The 25,562-nt window shown below is 43.2% G+C and overlaps 1 protein-coding gene across 5 annotated transcripts in view; it reads left to right on the top strand.

Annotated features, from left to right (window-relative positions):
- SEMA3B (semaphorin 3B) overlaps positions 1–25,562 on the top strand; it is a 268,305-nt gene that overhangs the window by 145,122 nt on the left and 97,621 nt on the right. For all 5 annotated transcript variants that reach the window (XM_069206818.1, XM_069206819.1, XM_069206816.1 and 2 more), the window contains one exon: positions 16,532–16,719. In XM_069206818.1, the coding sequence (XP_069062919.1) occupies positions 16,620–16,719 (100 nt within the window). In that variant the 5' untranslated portion in view covers positions 16,532–16,619. The remainder of the gene's footprint in view (positions 1–16,531; positions 16,720–25,562) is intronic.

Here is a 25,562-nt window from a genome sequence, read left to right as displayed (position 1 = left end):
GACTAGCCACCAGCAGCTGGAAACCTAGGCAAACAATGCATTTGGTATCACAAAACATTTTCTACGTTTTAATGTTTTCCTCGTGGTTCCCACTTATCTTGGCATGCAAAGCAACTGTTTAGTCATCTTAACATACTAAGGGCAAACACAAATAAATCTAAGATGACGGCAGTTAGCAGAGGGACAGATCATCTAACAAATAGTATACTGGTGATCTACCTTTAAGACACGCTTCATCTTACAGTTGCATGGCATTATGGGTACAGATTCAGAGGTCCCTTGCCACCATCTTTCCACATCAAAAAAAGAGGAGCATCCTTAACATTTGCATTGGATAGACTAAATGCAAAGTTAAAATGTTAATCAGTGAACCAAATACTAAAAATAACTTGTGCTAAATTATCTCCCTCCCTTATTTATGCTCAAGAGGCTTTCCCAGCCTTGATGCAATAAGGCTCTCTGCGTTTAGGAATATTTTTAATTTGCAGACAAGCTCCAATCAGAATCAGATCCAGCTAGATTTTGGCTTGTCCAGGCAGGATCTGGCTTCTGTGACCGCATTCGTGAAGTTAAACTTGCAAATCGGGAATGCTGAGCAAGGCTCACTGAAAGGATCCATCTGGGAGCTTTTTGAGAGGGAAGGAGGTACTAGTTAATTCCCTCTGTTGCAATGGTTACCCAATACCTATGACCGGCAAAAACACATAAATAGGCAGAAGACTAGGAAAATGCTTTTTATCAAACTCACAATATAGATAATATGATCATAACAATCAGTCTTTAACGCCTCTTCATTGCTCCTGTAAAAGCCTTTTTACCGGAAGAAGATTGCACAAATCATTTTATAAAAGGTGGGGAAGGACATGTGGCAAGGCAGTCCGATTTTGCTTAAACGGTTTAAACATCCCAACACCTACTCATGCTGGCAGTTTCCTTTATATAGCATCAATTAAATTAATTGAGGGGAGGTAATGAAAGCGCTACATGCCTGGTCGAGTAGGGCACAGGGAACTATAAAGGCAAATCAAATGCTTTTACTTTGGCTTTTTGTGTTGCTAATTTCCTTGCATAGCTTTAATGGAATTAGAGCATCCAGATGGATAGTATACAAAGTGCAGTAGGTGTCGAGTTGTGAAAAGGAAGCATACACCCTTAATATATTGTTCAAGCATAGTTTTTATGGCCCTTTGATTTATATCTGAAGAATTGTTTTCAGTCCATGGAAATGCTGTGTCTAACTCTTGTTTGGCTTCTATATGCCAGGCACTCAGGTTTGGGACATGAGGCGAGACGGTTGTAAGGTAACGGCTATTACCAGTGGTGGGGTGGTGGTGGGCTTTCGAGGGCTAGGTTGCAGAGCGAAAGCGAGCACAAGAGGAATAGCTTGCCCATTGGGCCACTTACTTGTGCAAAGCATTTTTTTCAGTCAATTGGTCTGTTTGTGACCGGAAAGATGACTCTTCAAACGTGCAAAATGTAATTTAGTATCTTTTTACCAAATTCAATTTGTGTTTGCAATTTGTTATTTGGAAGGGGCATGTATCAGGCATCACTTCTATGTACAACATTTCTATGGTATTTGTTACTGTTTTGCAACTGAATTCTGGTCGCTAAATGGTAATAATTTACCACCATTTAAATAAGTGGCAGGAACCCATTTGCAAATAGAACGGGGTCTACTCAGAGAATGTTGAAAAAATGTTTTAAGTGCAGGCAGTGGCCCCCCGGACCACAGCCTACTATTAAAAAATTAAACTTCAAAGTTTCATTTTTTCCTTTGAAACACATCCCGTTTTCCTTTAAGGAAATAGATCGGGCTGGATTTAACAAAAACAGATTGCTCTATTGGAAAGCAATCACGGAGGTTTGGTGACTGCAACAGGCCACCATCCCTGCGATGGCTGTGATTCCAAAGGGGTCGCAAATTGAGATCTATGCCATTAATATTAATGAGGTAGGTTGATTTGCGACCTACTAGGAATTTCATATTTGGAAATATAATAATTCATACTTTAGGAATACCGATTTCCTAAATGTGATTAGGAGATTATCGCAATTAGGAAGTCTGTATTCCTGATGTTTATAGATATGGCCTACGTTGCTTTCTAGGAAATCTTGGGTTAGATGTACAAAGATTAGGAATAGTGATTTCCTAATCGCAATATTTTGCAAATTGCACCTAGGAAACCAATATTTTGAATGTATGAAATTTCATTTAGCAATTAGTAGTGGGTCGCAAATAGACCTACCTCATGAATATTAATGAGTTAGGTTGCAATTTGTGACGGACTACGTTCACTGCTATCACATGGATGGAAGCCTGTTGGGGTCAGTAGACCACCTTGTCTGTGATTACTTTTTAATAGAGCAATCTTTTTTTTAAACACAGCACATTTTCCTTAAAGGAAAACAGGATGTATTTTAACAAAAAAAGCAAAAGTGTTTAAGTTTTATTTTTTAAGAGCTGGCAGGGCTCTTAAAAAATATTCTTTCATATATTCTCAAAAGAGGAAGGGTCCCTTGGGGACCCGTACCGATTTGCAAATGGGTTACCACCAATATTGATTTGACTGTAAAGTGTGAATGCTTTGCGCATTTTGATAGCAAAACATTCATATATACCAATGTGAATCGGTATTTGGAAGGGATGCTGTAAACATGCCCCTTCCAAATACTGATTCTCAAACCCAAATAATGGTTTGGTAACAGGTTACCGAAATGCAATTTGACGTTTATACATTTGGAAATGGCTTTTTGCATGCGCAAATGGGCCTGATTCTGCTTCGTACATTTAGCCCTTGATTTTTATGCATGCATAACAGAGCAGAACGCGGTTCGCAGAGAGCTGTAGGCTTGGGAGCAGATAAAGTGCATTGTTTTGGATCTTTTCTTTACAAGTGCTGCAGCTATGTTTTTAGAGGATTTGGCATTAAAGCCTTGGAAAAGGACAGAGTTCAACTCCGAGAAAAAAATCTCTAATACTGCTGGTTTCTCTGTTAGTAGTACTGTTCTCGTTCTTATTCACGAATGCTTGGCAGAAGAAGAAGTGGTGCAATGAAAAACAGTTAAAGAAAGAAATCTTTCTGCAGGCCCACATTAGGGCCCACTACATAAAATATGTTGTTTCTTGAGGGAGTTGTTTGATGGTGCTTGCGTAAAAGAGGCTAATAGTTGTGTGTATTTTTGTCACTAGTTGGTCTATTCATTTGACCATTTGATTCATTGTTCTCCTTTATTTGGTCTTTCCAGCAGACAGATTTTACTGTCTGTGGGAAGACCTATTGTTTTCAAATGTAACATATACTTAGAGAAGGTTTTGAGTTAGCCCCTTGTTCATGATTGGAAGGCTTTGTTGTCTATCTCAGTTCTCTCCTCTTGATTGAATGATTTTCCATCCTACTCTTGTTTTTGTCCCGCCCATGAACATATTGGTATGAATGTGCTTCATGCGCACTTCCTGTTTATTTTATTTTTTATATTTTAATTGACTGTTCTCATATGGCCTTCTGCCATGTTAGAATGGTAACACCAACTTCAGCAAACACGCAAACACAAGTGGAATGAGGTATGTATGAGTATGTGTCACAATGCATGCCTGTGCATAGTTGGCCATTCTGGGATCTCAAGCCATACGTGCACATATCTCTCAACACTTGTACACATGCATGAATCAAAATGCATATGCAAAGCCTCTAGCTCAGCGTATTAGAGCCAAGATCTTTTGCCTTTGCCAATGCTTGCTTTGAAAGATAACCCACAACATTAGAAACCTGAAGAACCAAAGCTAGAATTCCAATAAGGGATTAGGCTCCCTTTCAAATAATATGATACATCTCACCATTGAGTTGTGAGTCATGCTGGGTGAAAACTTATCGTAAGAGCTTTGAAGTACGTGGAATATGGCGAACTACGGGTTACATTCAGTGATAATAATGCAAAACACGATGACCAGATGAGGTGCCAGGTTTGACAACTTTATGCAGCAAGATATGGTAAATTATACTGCATATTGTGCCACGTTCTGGGGCAGTATTATTTCACTATTTTGTCATTTTAAAACATATTAATACTGTGTTTGCAAGCGGTTCACCTCGTTTTTACCAGAGTAACGTGTGGATACAACTGATAAATGATCAGTTAACCTTTGCAAAAGGTCAAGCCACTAGGTGGCACCATGAGTGGCAATTTTTAGTAACTTATGATCTGCTTGAACTTGAAACCATATTTTGTTAAACTCTGAAAGTTATGTAGCACATGGTGGACTTTGTAACAAGTGCAGTAAATCCATTACTTTGCGGAAAATGTCACGGGTGCTTACATTCAGTGGTTCTGTTTACATGTCACATCTGAAACAGAAAAAGGTATTTGACCAAGTGGGCCATAGCTCCATACACATAAATGTCAAAACAAGGATTTCCAGATCATCGCTTTCGATGCTAAAATGTGTTGCACACTTAAAACGAAGTGAAACAGTCGAGGTTTCTTTATATTTTCCATATGCATTTTTAACAGCAACGCAGGTAGATGGAGGCTGCAGGTGAGCTGTTAAAATGATGCTGTCTACTGTATCACTGAAATAGGTAATTGACTAATAAATGGCCACTGAATACACATTTAATTTTCTTATAGTTGTCTACTTTAGCATAAAGCGGACTTTAGGTCAGTTATTGTAATACAAATATTGTAGTATTTTTTTAAAAAAGTAAATTCAATAGTAACATCACCCAGACACCGCTCCTGTGTATATTGCTCGACATTCCTGCCATTCTGTTCACCCCGAGTGACAGGTGGATTGTACTGCTGGGGCAGCGGCCACTTAAAGCACTCTGCTCCAACATTTACTTAAGCTGGCTTGACTCAAGAGCTCTTAAGTGTTTAGATTAAGGAGTACTATCTTTTATAATATTTAAACTTCTGATGTTAATTAAAACAAGAGAAATCCCCGTGCACCTCCTACAATCCTATCGCCCACAAATGTGCATATTCTGTTTATTTTTCCCGTCCCCGTAAACCCTGCTGGGTGAGCTTTTATCTTTTACAATGTAAGGCGTTCACTAAAATATATCCAATGTCTTCACCCTGCAATCTATCTGCTTTGCTCAACATCTCACATATAACTAATTGATTTGAGCCTATATATTTCTCAATGTTTGAGTTAAAATATTCACCTATTACCAGTGTCTGTAGCTGTAGGCTCGATGAAGGCTGTACAGGGTCGGAAAGGGGCCTGGAGGCAGTCACTCACATCCGGCCAGTGTTCTTTCCTTTCTCGGTAGGTCCAGAGGCGAGAAACTGTACAACATCCAAAGGCGAATATACCAACTCCTGCGAAGTAGATTCAAGTAACACTCAGTCGCCAGCAGAGTGAGGAAGGGCTCTTTAGGAGAGCTTGCGTCTGCGTTAATAATGTCTCAGGCCCCTGGACGCCACCATAAGTTGCTACATTTAAAAGACAGACCATGGCAGCCCAACATAGGTCAAAGATCCCCGAATAATTCTACATTTCCTTCTGAATGTTTAGGGTACCTTTACATACAATGACTTTAAATGGGAGTCATTCACAAACTCAGTGGCTGTGTTGAAAACGTGACATGTTCCCTCCCATGCATTGGGCATCCCGGAGAGAGAATAAATGGCCAGAGCAATAAAATGGAGGGACACCTGCACTGGCAGACTCACAGTATTTCGTGGTCTGTTTTTCTGTGGTGAAAAGTCAGTTCGATCCTTCCACTAATCACAGTCTTGGTAAATACAGGTGTGTAAGCTGCAAGGATGCCAGATACATCGAATCTGGCATTGAAGCCTCCATGCACGTTAACACACAATTACTGGGTCTTGTGGGAGTGGAAATCACTGTCTGTTTCTAATCTTTGACTGTTTTGACGACGATAGAAACAAGAGCGGCACAATATTAACAAATGCACGTTAACTAAAGCACAAGACACCTTGGAATTCAGAATAAAGCACGGGTTTGAAACTCCTCACCTTGCAGGGAAGGGCGACCTAATTCTTAATATGAATGATGTCCCACTCCAGCACGTCCCACCACAGGCGACTGGTGCAGGACTCAAATGTGAACCGCTATCCAGGAACACTAGATTTCTATCTGGGCACCACATACCTCACACCGCTGAACACTGTCTTCCTGATCCCACACGAAGGACACAGACTTTGTACACAAGGCATGGACGTGTCCATCCAAGGTCAGATTTTGGCTAAAGGTCACAAGAGACGTGGAGAAAATGGCAAGGAGGACACACCCACTGACATTGGCGACCTGCCAGTGCAGGATTACCAAATAGGCAAAGTAGGCACCGGCCTATGAGCCCCACTCCTATTAGGGGCCCCGTGAAAACGGATCAAAATAATATGGATTTGATCTTTTAAAAAAATCCAATCAAGCTTTCTTAAATTGTTTTTAAAAAAATAGAAAAAAATCAACTCAAGGAAAGGAAACTTTACACTAAAGACTCTTTAGATAAAATATTGTATTAATTTAATGTACCCATTAACAACTTAAACTACATAACCCATTGACATCAAAGTCACACTACAGTTTGTCTCTTAAAAGCTTATCTTCTGTCAGCCGTCAGTTTGTAAAAAAAAAAAATATCGGTGCAAACTACATATGTGTAATGTTTAGTTTTGTCTAATCAAACTGGTTTATTAAAATTATTGGTTGGTAAAATTAATAGTGTATTAGGAGATAATTTGCGGGGGGAGCGACATTTCGCCTGCCCAGGGTCCTCCACAGGGTTTAATCCGGCACTGAGAACTGCCCACTGGGCCTGTATCCCTGCTCACAGCCCTCCTAAGTGCAGGCCCATTTTGTGGACTTAAATTTGGTTATGGCCTGTCCAGCCATAGCAATGCACTGGAGATCACCTGAGGACCGTCTGCTGCCTCTGGATGGAGGAAGACTGCAGATGGGCAAGAGCTGTGAGCATGGCCCTCCACACCAATGAAGGCTTGGGTCTCTGGTAAGTACCCAACCGCAGGCCTCTGGAACGAACAAGCAGACTCCTCCAAAGGAACCACAACATAACCTTAGAATAATACCACCGGACCAGAACAGCCATAAAGAGGCCGGCACACCCAATTCGTGACCCAGAACTGAGCCATGTGAGATGTCCTAGGTGTCAACTGCTACCAATGAGCACTGTGAGCCCATAACATGCGATAGGGTAAAGCAGTACCGGACTGGGCAAAGGTTACGGTTTTGATGTTTCTTTTACAGTTCAAATACAAAAGACGTATTGACGCCGCTAACAGTTACTCGCACAGAACCCACCACTGGCACGAACTGTGACGTCAATGATGTGAGGTGGCCCACCTCCTGGGATCTCATGCCATATGTATGTATGATACTGTGAAACATGTAACTCGTGAACCTAGTGTGTACACTTTATAATTAGAATATAATTAGAAACGCAATAAATAATTCTTAAAATTAAATGAGTGATAGACCCCCTCACAGCCCTGGTGCTTTTGGCCACGTGAGTGACCTCAACACAGTGTGACATCATTTTCCTGGGTGATCTGTGGGCTCTGGCACCAACCTTAAAACTAGTTCATAGCGAATTTTCGCATACATAGATATAGCAGGATAGTTGGATCCACAGTCAACCAATATATGTATTTGCCGAGGACCATCTAAGATCCTGTGACTCCAAAATGTTGGGGGGGTTCCTTCTTTTCCTACTGTACAGATTGACTCACAGCTTCATATGTCAGCCACAGTGTTGTGTGGATGACTCCAAAATCTGCATTAAGATTAGACATTCCACCTGCCTGGATATGAGCCAGTCCTGCTGGATGAGCAATTTGTTATCTCTGAAAGTGCCTAAGACAAAGTTAATGATTATTTATCCAGGCAACAGAGAACGCCAACTATTATAGCCAACTTTCCATCTGGGTCATGCACTACTATTCCACAAAAGTAAAACATGTAGGTAATTGTCTAAATGAAAACAAGCAACCCCCCCCCCCCCCCCTATTTCGTTAGCATTCTCCGCCCCTCCAAACAATAAGCAATGGCAAAGCCAACATTAGGCTTTGTCAATGTGTGTGTGTAAATGGTTTTTGTAAAAGTGTACAAAGGAGCTATTTCTTTGTTTGCAAGTGTGCACTGCGGAAGAGGAGAATTACTTTACTTTTAAGTACCGCAATGCCTGAAGTGGGCTCACGCTGTGCGTGCCCCATGCTATGGTGGGCCAGACAAAATTGCGAATGCACATTGACAGATTAATAGACGGAGAGAGCTGGCTGAAAGCCCCTACAAGTATTTTCATTATTTTTATATATATATATATATATATATTATTTTTTTTCCACTAAAAAAACAAAGGTTACAGGGACGTTATAGTTAGGAAATAGAATTAAAAACAATAGGAATTCACTGAAAAAAACAAAGGTTACAGGGACGTTATAGTTAGGCTCACATTGTAAACGCAGAAAACCATAGAAATTCACCTGTTATAGCTATCTCAAGTATCTATAACTTTTGCCCTAAAGTAACTATAATTGGCGCGAGGGCCCCCCCTCATTTGTTGACAGTTTGTGCCCCGGGGAGGTGGTGGTTCCTGAAGCTGCGGCGGGGGCCAGGCAGCCTCCCCCACATTTGTTAAAAAATTGTGTCCCGAGGAAGTGGCAGTCCCCGGGGCTGTGGGATGGACCAGGTGGCCCCCTGCATTTGTTAACAATTTGTGCCCTGGGGCCGTGTGCTGTAGCTGGGCTGGGAAGTCCCTCTGCATTTCTTTAAAACTTTTGCCCAGGGAGGTGGCAGTCCTGGGGGCTGCAGTGGGGGTGTGTCGCCCCATGCATTGTTTTACAAATTGTGCCCTGGGAATGTGGCAGTCCCCAGGGCTGCAAGGGGACAATGTGCCCCCCTCCCCATACATAAAAAAAAAATTGCCCCAGGGAGATGGTGTCCCCTGGACTTCGGTGGGTGCCATAGGGCCCTCCGCATTCAAAATGTAAATGCCCCTAGTACCAGGCCCACCCGGGGTCTTCACTGAAACAAGCACGGGAGCCTGTGCTTTAAAAAAAAAAAAAAAACTATAACCACCCAAAACTGCTTCATACATGACCTTTAGCCATGCGCATTGGGGCTGGCTGCATGCCAGGCCCTGTGGCCAACCTCCTATAACCGCTCAAATTGCGTTACACACAGGTGAGTTGCCTGAAGGGCTGGCCTATGACCAGGCCCTGCAGCAACCCGTATAACTGCATACAACCCTATATAACTAGCCAACCCCACACCACTAACGGCTTTCAGCTCTGGGCGGCAGGGGTTGGGCCTACGGTCAACCCCCTTTAAGCTCTAAACCCCATGCCACACATTGCTGAAGCGGTTTGGAGCTTCAAGTTGGCAGCATTAAATATATATATTTAGGAGGGGCTGCATGGGCCCACAGAGGTCCCAAAATTTTGGGGGGATATGCACAGACCTCCCCAGTCCTGGGCACCACCATCTCCATGGGACAACGTTAAAGTAATATGTGAGGTGGTGCACGAATGGACCCCGTCAGGCCCAGGGACCACCACCGCCCCAGGGCTACATAGTAAAAAAAACATGGGGTGGGCGCACCGATTTCCCCCCACATGGGTCCCGGGAACCACCACCTACCCAGGACAACATTGAAAAAGTATATGGGGGCTGGAAAGACCCCCTTGGGGCCTGGGGATCACCACCTCCCTGGGGCTACATAATAAAAAAACATGGGGGGGCTGGGCAGACTCCCACCAATACCTGGGGACCACCACCTCCTCAGAACAACATTAGTAAATATATGGGGAAGCCGCACAGATCCCCCTGGGCCATGGGGACCATCACGTGCCAGGGGCTACACAATATAAAAACTTATGGGGGGAGCCAGCGGAGCCCCCAGCGTCCCAGGGTCTACATTTTAAAAACAATAAGGGGGGGGGGGGGTCACACGGACCTAAGTTAACTAAAACTCGCTCCCCCACCATGCTCATTTTTTTCAGCATGAATTTGACTGTTAGTGCTTCATTCATATTTTTAATAATGTTATAAAAGTTGTCATCAGTGCTGTAGTATCTGGAGTAATTAGCAGGGCATAGCGAGGGCGCGAGTTATAGTTACCTTAGGGCGCAAGTTATAGTTACTTGAAATAACTCTAACTATTACTGCTGAATTTCTATGGTTTTGTATGAGTTAATTCAGAACCTAACCTAATTATTTCATCCCTGTAACCTTTGTTTTTTTCAGTGAATTTCGATGTTTTTTTAACGCAAAATAATTGTAATTACTATACGTTAATCAAGCCACTGCAGCGCACTTCCTTCAGACGTGCATGTTAGAAGTTGGCCGCAGGGCCTGACCTTTGGCCAGGGACTGCGGCCAAGCCTGCATAACCACTCAACCCTGCACCGCACAAGGCCTTTGGCTATGCATGGCGTGAGTTGGCCGCAGAGTCTGTCTCTTTGGGCGTTAGAATAGGTGTGAGAGGGTGTCTATAGATGTGAAAGTGGGTGTAAGAGTGTCTGTCTGAGTGTGAGAGTGGGAGCTTGAGGGTCTGAGTGGGTCTGTGAGTGGATGTGTGATGGTCTGAGTGGATCTGTGAGTGGGTGAGTGAGTGCCTGGGTCTGTGAATGGGTACATGAGGGACTGAGTCTGTGAGTGGGTGCATCAGTGTCTGCGTGTATCTGTGAGTGGGTGCGTGAGTGTCTGAGTGGGTCTGTGAGTGGTTGTGTGAGTGGATCTGTGTGGTTCTGTGAGTGGGTGTCTGAGGGTCTTGCTGGGTGTGAGAGTGGGTGCATGAGGGTCTGAGTGGGTCTGTGAGTGGGTGTGTGATCGTCTGAGTGGGTCTGTTGTGTGTGCTTGAGTGTCTGAGTAGGTCTGAGTGGGTCCCTGAGTGTCTCAGTGGGTATGAAAGTGGGTGTATGATTCTCTGAGTGGGTGCGTGAGTGTCTGAGTACTTCTATGAGTGAATGATTTAGTGGATAAATGAGTCTGTGAATTTTTTTTTCAATTTTTTTTCCGATATTCACGAATTTGTTGTTATGTTACACGGGGGCTGCGTTGAGTGTCGCAATGTATAATAGCGAATATCATGCAGCATGAAGAAAATATTTTTAAGGTCATTATTTGACCCTCAAAGACCCCTGTATCACAGCTCTGGAGTCAGGGTACCTTCACCCAGACTCCTAATTCCACTTTTCATTTTATTTTTCAGCCCCGGGGACCGTGTCCCATTAAGAAAAATGTCAGATGCAACTTTCTGGTCAGGTTGTGGCCAGCCAATCACAGCATTCCTGTTGGTGCATGCATTCATGAATTTGTCGCAATCGCTGTTAAAACATTGCGATGGATCCATGGACCTAGATATACAAATTTATTTCCACTTTAATTTCTCAAAAACTACTGCACAGATTTATACCAAATATGGAAAAGCGTAATCTGCGTACCGAAACCTACCTTTCTGCCAAATTTGGTGTAATTATGTTCTGCGATTCAGGCTGTAGTCGTATACAAAGCTCCTATAAGAATTAACATGGTAAACACACATTTATTTGACTCCCTATTTTTTAAGACTCTCGCGTGACAGATGACCCCAAAACTTACCGTGCACAACTAGAATCACCGGCACACTTTTTTAGGAAAATTTTGTGTTGATTCATTAAACGGTGCCAAAGATATAGGCAAGTAAAAAATGTTTTTTCTATGGAAACATGGCCCTAACTATACCTACTGGCGAAATATATACATATATATATATATATATATATATATATATAGAGAGAGAGAGAGAGAGAGAGAGAGAGAGCGCGAGAGAGAGAGAGAGAGAGAGAGATTTATTATTTCTTTACAAGTCAATGGGAAAACAAACTTCAGTTGTTTGGCATGCTTGTAAAATTTCGGACCTGGTGGAAGAGCAGACCGATGCCCTTTCAAAAGCCTGAAAAACATCTTGAGATACCTTATTTTAAAAAAATTACTGTTTAGGGAACGTCTAAAACAGCCATTGACAAAACCACCTGAAAGCTGTGTGATGGCTAAATAATTTGTTGCAAGCGCAGGAACTGAAAGATGACAAGTACAAGATGTATGATCAGCGGAAACACGCATGCATTCTTGCATGGGAAAATAAAAAGATCAAAGGCTGCCACCGTCACTGACAGTCATAAACTCGAAGAAGCAAACCGAGTTTGTCCTGTAAAGCAAGTTGCACTTTTTTGCTGCCTTTCTAAATTTGAAGAATATTACAATACAAGGTACCAAAACGTGGTGTGCCCACATTTTGTGACCAGTTTACTACTGTGTGTAAGGTTTATTTGATGAATGTTTGCAGTGCTTAATTTGTAAATAAACATGCGCCAGTGCTCAAAGCTCTCCTCTTAAACACGCGGCTGCCGCAATTAAATGTGCGAACAGGGAATACTGAGGCAGCGTAATCCTGAAGCCATCTCGATCCTATTCCATCCGTTTTAAGGTACTCCCTGCCCCCTCAGCTCACTCTTGCAGCTTTCTGCTTTCTCCCATTTTGACTCTCTCATTTTTCTCTTCCTCCATTTTTCCCATATGTGTCTTTTGCCTAAGGCAAAAAGATAAGCGCCGGCACGCAAAAATAAGTGCCGGTGCTCAGCACCGGAAACAACATTCACAAATTAAGCACTGAATGTTTGTAGGAAAGGCGATTGACAGATTGGAAGACGCCATCGGGAGCCTGGATAGGGTGGTGTCAGGGTACCCTGGTGTCCGCTCATCTCTCACACGTGAGAACATTCCTCGTGTCCATAAACGGCCTCTTCGAATCCTCCTCCTTTCCCGAAACTGACATCACAAACTTCTGCCAATACTATATTTATATCAGAACCATCTCACACCGCCAGCCTGACATCAGCCCCTCGCCCCGCGTCCATCCAGGCGGTCGTCACTTTCACTGGCTGCACATTCAGTTGCACAGAGCCTCAGGTTTTTGACATTGTCTGACAGCCTTAGGCTTTGATGTGGGTAACGTGGTGACCGCAAACTTCAGCAGTTTCCACAAAGCTGCCGTTCCCTCTCGCTGCTGTCTCCACTTTGCACAAAATGTGTCATGGCTTCTCCGATCAAGTGATACAATATAATATGTTGCACCGTCAAACATAGAAAACACATAACCGGGAAATAACATGACAGCAGGACTCATAAATGTGCTCGAGGGGTGAAGATAAACAGCTCAAGTTTCAGGAAAAGTGAGTCCTTTGCTTTTCTGCAGTAAAGCATGTGGATTGCAATGGACCTAAGAATACACTTAGTAAGAAACTGTCATAAATACATTCCATTCGCAACACATCCAAGGGCCTTTTCGGTGCTGGTGCGCCCTTTCATATGATGAATCAGCCAACAGCAGAAGTGCTGTGTCACACATAAGAGCGTCATGTACCCCAACTCAAAGGAGTCACAGACATGACCGGTACCCTCATTGCACTCCGATGAGATCACAGAAGAGACCTCACTCCCCATGCTCTGAACCCAGCGTCCTGCGATGTGTACTATTTACAAGGCAGCGCCCCCGAGCTACTAAAAGTTCTAAATGTCATGCGAAATTTTCACTTGTGTTACACAGCTAACACTATTCCCGCTGAAGTCACGCCTTATAAATATTTTAGTGTTGATTTATTTTCAAGGTTGTAACAAACGCTTGGATGACTTGCCAGAAATGTGTTGGACCACATCCACGGTTTCACTTTTGCGATGACCTGCGCAAATAAAGCTTTTGATGAATTGCTACAATTGTAGTCTCACATCTTGCATCACAAGTTATTTGAAAAGCAATATACGCAGTTGCAAGGAGTGACATAGATGGCTCCTCGAGTGCCTGACACAGAGTGGGATCACCCCCCAACACCCCCCCCCCCCCCGATAGGTTTGCATTTTTATGTTTCAATATTTTATACGTTGTTACATGACGTGCAATCTGCCATTCGTTTGGCCTTGCAGCGCTGTTCAGTTTGCTACCTTCGCCCCACTCGGACGGAAGACTCCTTCATAGGTTTGAGTCTCTGAGTTGCTGTAAGTGGCAGTGTATATTTGTTGCTGAGAGTTAGATGCGTTATAAACTGCATGTGTGTATCCGGATTTTGATGAGAGTTAATGATATTTCTGTCTGTGGTCTCTGTGAATATATAAAGATACCTTTATTTTCCATTTATGTTCGTTATTCATTCATACAATCGTCCTACTAGTCACTGGCTGCATACTTCGCTCATACACTCAATCATTCCAGCCATTCACTACTCACTTCATGCGCACATTGTCTTTCGTTGAGTTTACTCATGCATTTGCTGTCTCACCTGTTACGTCTGTTTACTCAATCATTCACTTTTTAGTTTACATTGAACCTGTGGTTCATTCCTTAATTCGTCATCTTTGTCACCACGTACATTAGTTCATTCTTTCCTCTGCTATCCTGCTAAACAATTCCAATTTAAGGGGTATGCTTCCGGTTCATGAATAGTGGGGCGGTGCCCTAGTTCCTCTTGTAATCCAGGCACCCACAGGTTACAGGGGTTCAGTTATCCTCTAGACTTTCAGCACCATGGATAGCTGTGGAACTGTCTTCGGTGCTGAAACTAGAAAATATCAAGGTCTATGGCCAGGTAGGGGGCCAGCAAAACACACTCTGGGTGAAGGGGACTCCATATGCTAATGGCACAGACAAGGGCAGTGCTTCACGGGTGAGTTTTTGAATCCATTTCTGGATGGGGTACAGTTAGCCAAAGACGGACAGTTGGACTGTTTCCAGAAATTGTCATCCAGTTTCCTAGGTGCCCTTGAAATGCTGGAGCCCTGGTTTAGGATTAAGGAATCCTCGACCTTCTGCTTGTTTCCCGGGATATTCCCCACAGCAGCTCAGACCCTCTGATGTCCGCACCCGGGATCAGACGTTGGGACCGCATGCTGTGGAGGGACATGGGAAGTTTTGGGACAAGGAAAGGAGATGGTCACCATGACAGTGACTGCTGGTTGGTGCCTGATACTCATCATTGCAAGAAATGATGCCAGCATCCGATGTGTGGTTTTAAACATTTTGCTCCAAACAACTGGGGCTGGATTGCTGTGAACCCAACTTCAAGAATGGTGGATGAACATGCTCAACTTCAAGTTTAAATCCAATGTTTCTGGTGAGGGCGCAGGGCAAAGGAGCCTGTCAAGCGGGGTGTTTACTCAGGGTCCTGCCATGTGTACGCTTACCGTGGGAGCAGGTTGCACGTAGGGGCAATGCTCAGGAAGTAAAAGTCAGGTCCAAACAGGCCTCTCAAGCTGTTGCTCCTCAAAGTACTATCTGAGAGACAGTGACCGGGGTTGTCAGTGTAGCTCAATGTTCGGCATGGATTAGCAGTTAGCTCAACACTGAGTAGGTAATGCCATAAAAGTTGTATTTCGAGTAGGGTATAGATTATCACAAGTGTTTGTCTTCCCATTCAAAGAGGTTGGCAATCCTGCATAGATGTCCTATGGACATCCTATGTAGGGTTTCCAAAAATGTCCTGTAGGAGGTGAGATGCGCATACTGGTTCTACACTTTTGGTGCAAGGCATTATGAATACACTACCTTCAATTTATGTGAAATCATGAGAACAAGTGCGCCCGGCCTCAGTGGAAAGTAGATTATGTTGTGAAGCATTCCACTAATCTTGTGCAAAGTTATCATCAGTGCTTACTGCGACTATTTTTTTTTTTTTTTTGTACGCTTTAGAGCATTGACCTTGGCAGTTTCCATCTACCAACTCATTTTGTTGTGGTGCCGTGCTTGTCATTGATTGTGGGATGATTATGTTGTTAATATTTTATAGTAATTGTAATGTTTAAAACAGTCCTAATCAAAATAAGCAAATAAAGCATTTTCATACTTTTTTCTGGGTAGAGGGTGCCAGTACTTTTGCAGGACAGGTGGGCTGGCTAGGCGTTCAGTGATTCACCAGAGGTGCTTGTTTTTCCAGTCCCTTATGTTGCCAAATGTAACCTAAATTTGGATTCTCAGCTGAGGTGTGGGGGGCTTTGGCTGGAGGACTAGAGGTGTGCGTCATGAGTCAAGGCACCGCAGTTACAGTGAGAGACATGAGTCGGGTACATCGCACTGGAACCTCAGCAGCAAACATCTGTAGGGTAATCTGGCGTTCATGTAAAGCCCTCCAGTGCCCTCAGACCAAGTTCAGGCTGCATAAACTTGCAATAAAAATAAATGTATGAGCTGTTATAAACAGACTATGTAGGCAGTGTGCTCCCTTTCTTTGTAATTTTGTCTATGCTGGAAGTAGTTGGTCAGAATTAGAGCTTAGAACACTGCGGACGTAACACAAGGTATGAGCTAGTAGTTTTGGTTTAGTGATTATAATATGGGCTGTCAGTTACTAGTTACGGCACTGGCTTTGATTTACCTGACATTTTGCCCCAGTATGCTGTGCTTAGAAACATATTGCCTCAAGTGTGATATGCTTATTAAAATGCTGTAGGATCTGCGTATTCCATCTTTGTGATTCCCAAACATCTAACTCCATTCTCCCTCCTTTATTCTAGGCCACGAAGGGTGGAGACTGTAGTGGGACCGGTTTGCATGTAATCTTGGATTGCGAGGAGCTGACCACGGAATAGGCGGGTGTTGGCAATGGCTCTTCTTTGGAATCTCCTATCCTGGCTCAGTCTCGCAGGGTTGGGCCATGCTGGCAGCGGTACCAATATCCCCCGACTGAAGCTGTCCTTCCAAGGTAGGTTGAACCACTTATGATCAGGATTCCTGCTATCTAAACACTTTTGCCTTTTACTCTGAGATTTTTCTCAGCCTTTGGTAGAAGGGTGCTTCTATGGAAGGAGGTGGAACCTAGCCAATCACAGATTCCGCAAACAAAAGTGTATGTCAACCTCACCTGTCCACACTTCAAATAAAGATAATTTTTGAGCTGCTTGGCTTTTTTAGGTTCATCGCTCATCCACATACAGAGACATGTTTATATGGTGAAGAAGACTGTAAAGGGCAGCACTTGCATTAATGCTACTTTCTATTTAGACAACAGTAGGTTTGTAGTGTTGCACCAGTACCCCGTGACCTCACCACTCTGTTACTTCAATACTTTCATGCTTCTTGAAAGTGAGGCAAAATAACCTGGACTCAACCTTAATATTGGCTTGTTTAATCTGTGATGAAATATGGTAATGGTGGGTCGAGGATTGGTCCTCCATGCTTTTCCGGTTTACCACAGAAACAAATTGAAGGTTTAGAAAAATAGTATGTGTCATAAGTACTATATGTCAGTTAATGTCATGGAAAAATTAGTGTAGAGAGCTAATGCTCATATTGAGGTTATGATGGGGGGGGGGGGGCGTTAAAAGCAAGGCAGAAAAATGAAAGGCATGTTGTGGACAGGGCAGTAAAGATAAAAAAAATTAACCATTGTGGTGCACCTCATCTTTTGCAGCAGACAATAGCTTTTTCCTGTAGCCAAGTTGTGTGAACGGTTGACAAGTTGATGCTTCTGAAAGGCCAACAAGGCTCACTCAGAGCCAGTCACTGTTCAGCCTAATCCCCCAGTAAAGCCCATCTTTCACAGGCATTTGCCTGAAGGGCTTTCTACAGGTTTGTCTTTGGCCTAACTCACTAATGAGGAGAGAGGCAAAAACTGCCTTATCCTTCACACACCATAATTTCATGAATATCGGATCCTTTGGAAAGAGTAAGGAGCCCGCACTCAACATTGTAAGTATGAATATGAGTCGACCAAGAGAGGAGCCAATAAACAACAAAATTAATTTGTGACAACGTGTAAGGAGGACATTGTCCTTTTACCCACCCAAAGGTGGCATCCTTCATCCTAGGTCCTGCTCGTCACTCTAGTTAGAATGAATAACGGGAGTAGGCTCACCCTTTAATAATGGAGGTCTTATGTTGGAGCCACTGTGGTTCCAATCAGTATTAGAGCTAAAACCACCATCTCCAAATCTCTATGTTGTGCAGCGAAAAATGGGGAAGACCAAACAATAATAAAAAAAAAACATGGGTTTATTCTGGTTACTAGTTAGCAAGTCTATAATGAAAGGGGAATTTTTCAACCCTTGTTTACTGGCAACATGTTTCAGATTCAATGTAAAGTCCTAATCAGGAATGGCGTGTTTCTGAGGACTATGATCCCTATATACATTCATTACAACACTACCTAATATTCAAGGTTGTCACTAAGGTAAATGTAATATTTGAAGACAAATGAAAAAATAATAAACCAGATTTTCTGGATTCTGGTGACCGCTGGTGACAGTACTATTCCCTTCTGCTGGAAACCTGTCTACGAGATGGAACAGGTGGCCATTAAAAGCAATGGCCTAGTCTGTGAAGGTCTTCACAGTATGTGGAGTAGCCAGTCAGATAGAGATACATGTCTTCATGGGACTGGGAGAATGGGGCAAATGTAGCTTGCAGTTTAAGTTATAACATAAGCAAAAATACTGACGTACTAGATATATCGCACGATTACCTGATTATTAATTTATTGAGAAATTAACAGGTAACAAGAAACCTTTATGAGAATAAAATATATTTTCCCATCATGCTTTTAATTTCTAATTTTATACCAAGCGTTCAACTTTTCTGTGCAATCCACCCAAAATTTGGTCAAAAATAGACAACTTCCCCATGCATTTATAATCAATAAACTCATGTTCCGTTCATAATTTCCATTTAATCAACCCAGCTTTGGGGGACTTGGGATCAGGTTATCTATGTTTTTTGTGCGATCAACAACTGGAGTAAAATGGTCCTAAAAAAAGGACCAAGGGATTCTTTTAGAGCTTGGTGGACCAAAACACCAACCATAAAACTGCAAATGCACTGTCCTGCCAAACTCGTATTTCTACCACTCCAACTAGAGCTGGGAGAACTGGATTTGGATCAGCGAGCCCTTCACTAGTTTCATCAGTGGAACTTGGGACCCAGAAGTCCTTCCAACATGGCACTGTGGGTCATAATTGCAGTCACCCAGCCCTATTTAGGGCAGAGCGACCATTGCTTGTTTTCCCTATGTGGGAGTATAATGCAAGACATGGAGGTCCTCTAGGGAAATCACACAATTCCCCCCCCCACACACAGCAAACCTTGATGTGCATCTTTTTTCTGCCAGAAAAAACTTTATCTTTGGGAGTTTATTCTCGCAGAACAAAATACATTTCTGAGTGGGCTCATTTGATTTGGCACCCGCTCAGCAAAGAGCCAGTGCTTTCAATGAACATGCTGGTATGGAGACTTAATTGGAGGCCCAGTGTTTCTATCCAGGGAGGTTGGGATCTTCATATCTGGTGAGCACTAGACTGTAAATAAGTCACCAAATTCAGTGTTGTGGTCTGACCTAGATCACTCTCACGATGGAATTCCAAAGAATGTGGGCAAAATGAGTTTTCTTATTGCTCTCTACTAACTCTGACTCCATTCTGGCAGGCATAAAGCATTTTCAAATAATACAAATGTATATGTGTATAGCACTTCATTTAGGACTATCGTAATTACAAATCTCTGCAAAGAACAGCTGTTACAATTTTCGAATTGAAACAAAAATTGGACTTTGCATAAATGTGAATCGACTACCATTAAAGTGAAAGTAACAGACTCTTGTTCGCTACCAGTGAAGAAGAGCTTCTGAGACCACAAGACTAGTGTTTGATGGCATAATATCATTTGTGATACTCAAGCCAAGGAGGGAGGATACATTCACTAAAACATTAAAAGTCTAAGCAGACCAAATGCACATAACTACACAGTTTCAAAATTAAAACTTATGAACATATATTTACAGATGCACATTTGTCAATTCATATGCGGCTGCAGGAGGGCCTGCAATACCTTTCTAATATGAAATTGCTGTGTCACACAAGAGGTGTGGCACAATTGTCGACCTTCGTCCATTGCACACAACAGAGAGGGTCAGCATCAACCATCTCCCCGGACTTAACTTCTTCAACATGGCTCTGTGTTCAGGCTCAGTAGATGTGCATCGTTGCAATTTATTTTTGAGAGGTATAAAATATATTTCATACAATTTTCAGAAATCAGTATGATGGCCATTGCTGACTTTTTCAGCAAGTTCTGGATGTACCACGTCGAACTTGAATCACTTTAATTCTGATGTGATTAGAGATTCAACAAATGCTCAGCCTACTGTGTGGTTTGAGTTCTAGGTACTTTGTCAACTCGAATTTGAGAAGGCATATTTCAACATTTACCCACCTCATGGGATTTGATGGGAAAATTGTTGCGCCTCAGGACTGATTTGGACCTCTAAGATGGAGGAAAGCGTCTCGTCCCCGTCACACCACTGCTCCTCTAACAAACCAATAACTTTACAAGACCTGGTTGTACTTTCTGAAACACCGGGTGCAGCACTCCTAGGTTAATACAGCAATCAAAATTTTGCAGTGAGTGTGAGGCTACATCCCAATAGCCCGTGGCTCAGGGAAGATAAAGCTTTTTTCCACAAGTATGGGCTTAGAACACAACCAACATTTGTCTTGCTCGTCATACAGTGGCAGCAGGTTCTTCAGGGCCAATAGGAAAGTGTGCCAGGTACTGTAGACAAGAAAATATCACTGCATTGCTTAATAGGAAAATGGCACCCTCATGTAGGGCCAAGTATGATCAATGACCATGTAGTTCATCTGAGTTTTTTGGGTAGTTGAGTCGTCTGTCCGTGAGGCAAAACGCACTGACAACAGTTTGTTCCCAAAAAAGAATAGAACAACTCATGGGCCTCATAATGATCCACTCTTGGAAAGACATGAATGCACTTGATTCTTTCTTATTCTTTAGGTGATGGGCTCTTCAAAGACGCACTGCAGAACTGGGTCGCCCCCAAAAAGGCGATTCCTACTGCCTTTTGGGTGATTGCTCATTTGGCAATGTTTGCACTTGGTTTCCAGGAGCAATATTGTGCCTGGGCGTTTCAGCTGGAAATATGCAGCTGTGAATCACTGAACTGGTTGAATTCTGCAGACCCTAATCTGTCTCCTCTCAGGTGCTTGCTATGTAGAATATACACTGAACCTGTAGCAACAACAGTGCAAAAACATTGTGCTTTATCATTGAATTAAATTATGAAATTCAAATACATTGTAATGACATTTTTTATGAAAATTGGAATTTGTTGTGCATAAATTCATCTGTGCACATTCACCCAGCGGTGCAAATATTCCTGACGGACTACGTCAGAAAAGCCCATAAATTCTTTGTAATTACCTTTGTCTCATCTATGCACCTGTATTTTATTCCCTTCCATCTCACAAGCACTTCCTTTTCCGAGAATAGGCGTGGCCATGGGCTGCAGATTGCCAAGCACTGGGCATAATGAGGGGGTGTAGGGAATGTCCCTCGGCTGTCTCCTGTGTGGCTGTAGTCTGCTCTCTCTCAGACTGGTGCAGTGGTTTAGGTTGGAACTTGCATCGTTTAAATAATATTGTGATCATGGCTGATAGCGCATCATCTAGGTGTATGAAAGGCAACCATAAGGGTCCTTGTCCACATCCTAAATCCGAGGGGCACGTGGCTGTTGCACCTCAAGGCACATTGTAATGTGTCCCACGGACTGCCTTGAACTCTTAGTTTCACTCTGCCATCTTATTCGCAAATTACCCGTTGCATTTCCTTCTTTCTTTTGGCTGTTCTTCTTTTTATTTCTCTTCCACACCCTCTTTTCCTCTAAAACTATCTTTGTCTTCGTTGCTGAGTGAGAATTGTGCCCGAGCTGAACCTTAGTAGTGGTCGTGGGAATACCACCATCTGAAGGGCTGTGATTATCTAGTAGCAGCCTCCAATTTCCTACAAGTGTAATGTGTGATCCTGAGAAGTAAAGTATGAATCCTTCCCACACTGAACCCTGCACAGCATCACTAGAGCCAGAACGAACAGAGTCAGGCAGAAGTTTAAGGGTAGAACTGCAGTGGAAGCCAATGGAGCTAGCCAATCAAGTGGCAGCCCATAGCTATTGGTCCCTCCCCACGACGTGAGACACGTAGCTCGGGATCCCTAGCACTAGGGTCACCTTGAGATTCTGAATAAGCAAGAGTGCCCTGGGCGTGCTCTTTGAAAATGTGTTAGCACCTACAGTGCCAAAGTCTGTGATGCGCTTAGTATAAGCTCCCCCCCCCCCCCCCGCACACAATCAATGTGCCGGGTGCATCCATTGGTTTGTAAAACGGCTATTAGTATTTGCCCTACCAAGACCACCGATGCAGCGCTAGAAGACATTGTGAAGTGTTTTCTTCTAATCTTTACTGTTTTATCGATGAACTCATAAGGAGGGGAAATTACTGGCTTCAAGTGATTTTGCTAGTTTTTCTAACGGCTAAGACATTACAGTACTGGTCATGCCGGAATAAAACTGGCCAGATGCCAACCCTAAATTGGTGTTCTTTATCACCTGGACCAATTGGCAGTTTTAACTCTTTCCATCCAGCATTCATCTCTGTGGGCCCAACCTCCGCCTTCGGGCTCGCCATCTTTCTCTTCAGCGCCCCTTCTCCACTGAAGCAGCCTCTCTCCTAGCCGCGGTCAAACCCTGCCTCTCCGTGCTAGGCTTCTGCACACAGTGCCTCTGAAAGGCTACGGCATTAATTGCATTCCTTTAACCTCCAGCGTAGTACCAGGTTTTCCAACGGGAAGCTAAAAGCTAATTAAAAAAAAAAAGAAAACAGCTTAGTCAAGTGCTGGTCCCTGCCCCGGGTCCAGGGGGGTTGCCGGGCAGAGGCGTCTGGTTGCCGGGCTGCGGCGTGAGAGGTCACGCGAGCTCCCAACTCCCACGGTCAAGTCCTTCCGTGCCCTTTGCGTCACGCACCGAAGTGGGCCACCCACGCGGGGCACGTGACGTGCAGAGGAGGGAGAGGTAGAGAGGGCGGACTGCAGGTGAGGTGGACATCTGTAGAGGGAAAGAGTGTGAGGCGAGGCGGACACTGGGCGTGAGAGAGGCTCAGAGAGGGTCGAGAGCAGGGGCAGATCTACCATTGATGCAGCAGGGACAGTGTCACCCGGGCCCATTGAATTCCGACAGTATGGTATTTTACTTCCACGACAGCAGCCAATGGGGCCATTTTCTTGACTGCACCAGGACTCATGCCACCTTGCGCATGCTACTGGTTGAGAAAAGCATGACTTGCGGGCAACACGGAGTGTAAGGGGCCACCAAAACGGGGCTGCGATTAGAACACAGGAGCATCAAGCATGACTCAATGCTTAGAAAATAGGGAGGCATGTCTGGTCCCGCAGGTGCCAGAAATCGATGCACTCTCGCTGGAGAGAGAGGGGGAGCTGCTGAAAGGCGAAAGTGAAAGCCAAGGACATTTGACAAGGGCGTCCCTGCTGAGAGTGCTTCAACTCTTCCAGGAAAAACCTGACTTGTTGAACCGAAACTTTACTGTAATGTTCCCAACAGAGGAAAAAAAAGACTAGTGGCTATGGATTAGTAGCGCAAGAACTAATGGAGGGAGAAGGTGGATGTTAGCACTCCTTTAAAAAAAAAGGGTTTGGATGAAATGTCTGAATGAATCTTAGCCATTTGTTTGCTCACCAGGCTGCATTCCAGTCCAATGTTTCTGTTTGTCTGTGCCATAATGGACAGGAAACTGCAAATCAGTGTTGGCCCCTCCATTAAACAGATGCTATTTGTTAGGGTTCCTCCTCTCTGAGTGAGAACACAAGCAAAATGTGACCGTTTTCAGCCTTACCAGGCCTCATCAGTGAGGTCCTGCATGAGTCTAGTAGAAAAACTTACATACAGTTTGGCTTCTTCATACATGACAAAAGACCCTATTCACACAAGAGAGTCCAAATTGTAAGGGCCATAAATAGTTTTATTTTAGCTGTTTCCTGCCTAAAATTGCCGCTGTTTCAATGTTAGTCAATGGATAAAAATATTTTCCTCCGATTTTTTCTCTATTCCCTCCTTCCTATTTCAAAATGTTGGCATATATGCTTCGTACCCCTCCTGTTAATTATTGTGATGCTCTTAGTGATAGTCTCGGCTTTTGAGCTGGTAGTCAATTTAAGCCTTTATTATTTTTTTAATGGGTTTGCAAAGTAATCCGTTAGGGTCCTGTTTGCCTTTGATGCAGTATTAATGCTTATGTTAGAAGGAGAAAATAAGCTGCACCTCTGGTAACTACCGTGGTTTAATATGCTGCTTTGCCACGCCTGGCCCAAGAGTCCACACGGCAGAGAAGCACTGTGCTGTGTAGGCTGAGGATTCCCACAGCTGACCTTTTGGTGTATTAACCATTGCCCATTCTATTTGTTCATGTAACTCCCTGTAAATACGCAGTCTCAGTTTAAAAACCCTCAGAATGGTATGTTGGCAAAAAAGACATTAAATGGAGGACCATACGAGAAGTCTGTTTCTCCGTCCCCTTTTTGGGCTGCATTTCCCTCAACTTATAATGATTTCATCAATTGCGGGCTAATTTCACTCTACCATTGGTGAATCTAGGATATCAGTCTTGCTCTATAAGGATGATATGACCAAATGTGATCGTATTCTGGTAAGACTGCAGCATTTTCTTAACACATTAAACAGCTATGGGAAGCAGAATACATTTTTAAAAACTACACAGGGTCAAAGATAATGTCCTCAGGTTGTGGCGCTGTATAGGATACCTTTTCCAAGTACATTTAAAAGGTTTAAGAGAGAGTGTATTGTACTGTGGTAGTTCTATACAGCTTTCTTGCCTCTTGCCAAGGCCCTGATGTGCTTTTTAGAGAGCCCTGTGGTCATTGTCGGCACTACAGGAGTAGTGCAAGTATGTCTTTAGGGTGTCGCTTACACTCACATCTGTGTGTCTGTTGGGTTTTAGTGCCTTGTGGAAGGTCCAAAGAGTGTGTTTCAATGTTGAAACATATACATAGGTTAGTATGTTCTTTACAAAACACCTTTCTTGGCATACAACTTCAAAGGCACAACTAACTTAGAAGCTAGCCATATCGATTTAACACCTTGTATGGTGGCATCTGGGTTAAGCAAACTTAGATGGCATTTATGGCTCAGGTAGTCTAGCTGCTTCTGCATGGAGCTAGTTGGTCAACTCATAACCTTGTTCACCGGACCCTACAGTGTTTGCAAAGGGTTTGAAAGAGTAGACTTACTGCAGCCCAGATATGTGAGCTTAGTATTTTAGTGCATCACAGCTCAATCTGTAGTTCAAACCATTGCCTACTAGGCTTTGAAAATGTCCCGGAAGTGTTTTTTTAATTATTTTTTTTAACAGAAATGCCTATTGTCTCACCATGTGGAAGGGAACTAATCTGTCAGTGCAGCTGACAAGACAAAGTGATATTTATGCCTGACTGAATTCGAAGATTTAAACTTAATTTTGCATACTTGAATATCATATCCAGGACCACTGGGATTATGCAATGCTGCTATTTTTTTTGCATAATTATGGATTCACTGCATTTCCACATAATCCATCAGATGCATAAACTGCATATTTTAATGCAAAAATGTGTTTCTACTTCAAAAGATTCAAAATTTACTAAAACGCCAAGATGTGCTTGCCCACAGTGGAATGCCCTTGGCAAAGGTTAACTGGT

Source organism: Pleurodeles waltl, chromosome 9, assembly GCF_031143425.1.
Source record: "Pleurodeles waltl isolate 20211129_DDA chromosome 9, aPleWal1.hap1.20221129, whole genome shotgun sequence".
NCBI classification, from domain to species: Eukaryota; Metazoa; Chordata; class Amphibia; order Caudata; family Salamandridae; genus Pleurodeles; species Pleurodeles waltl.
This window is presented reverse-complemented; position numbering and strand designations above follow the sequence as displayed.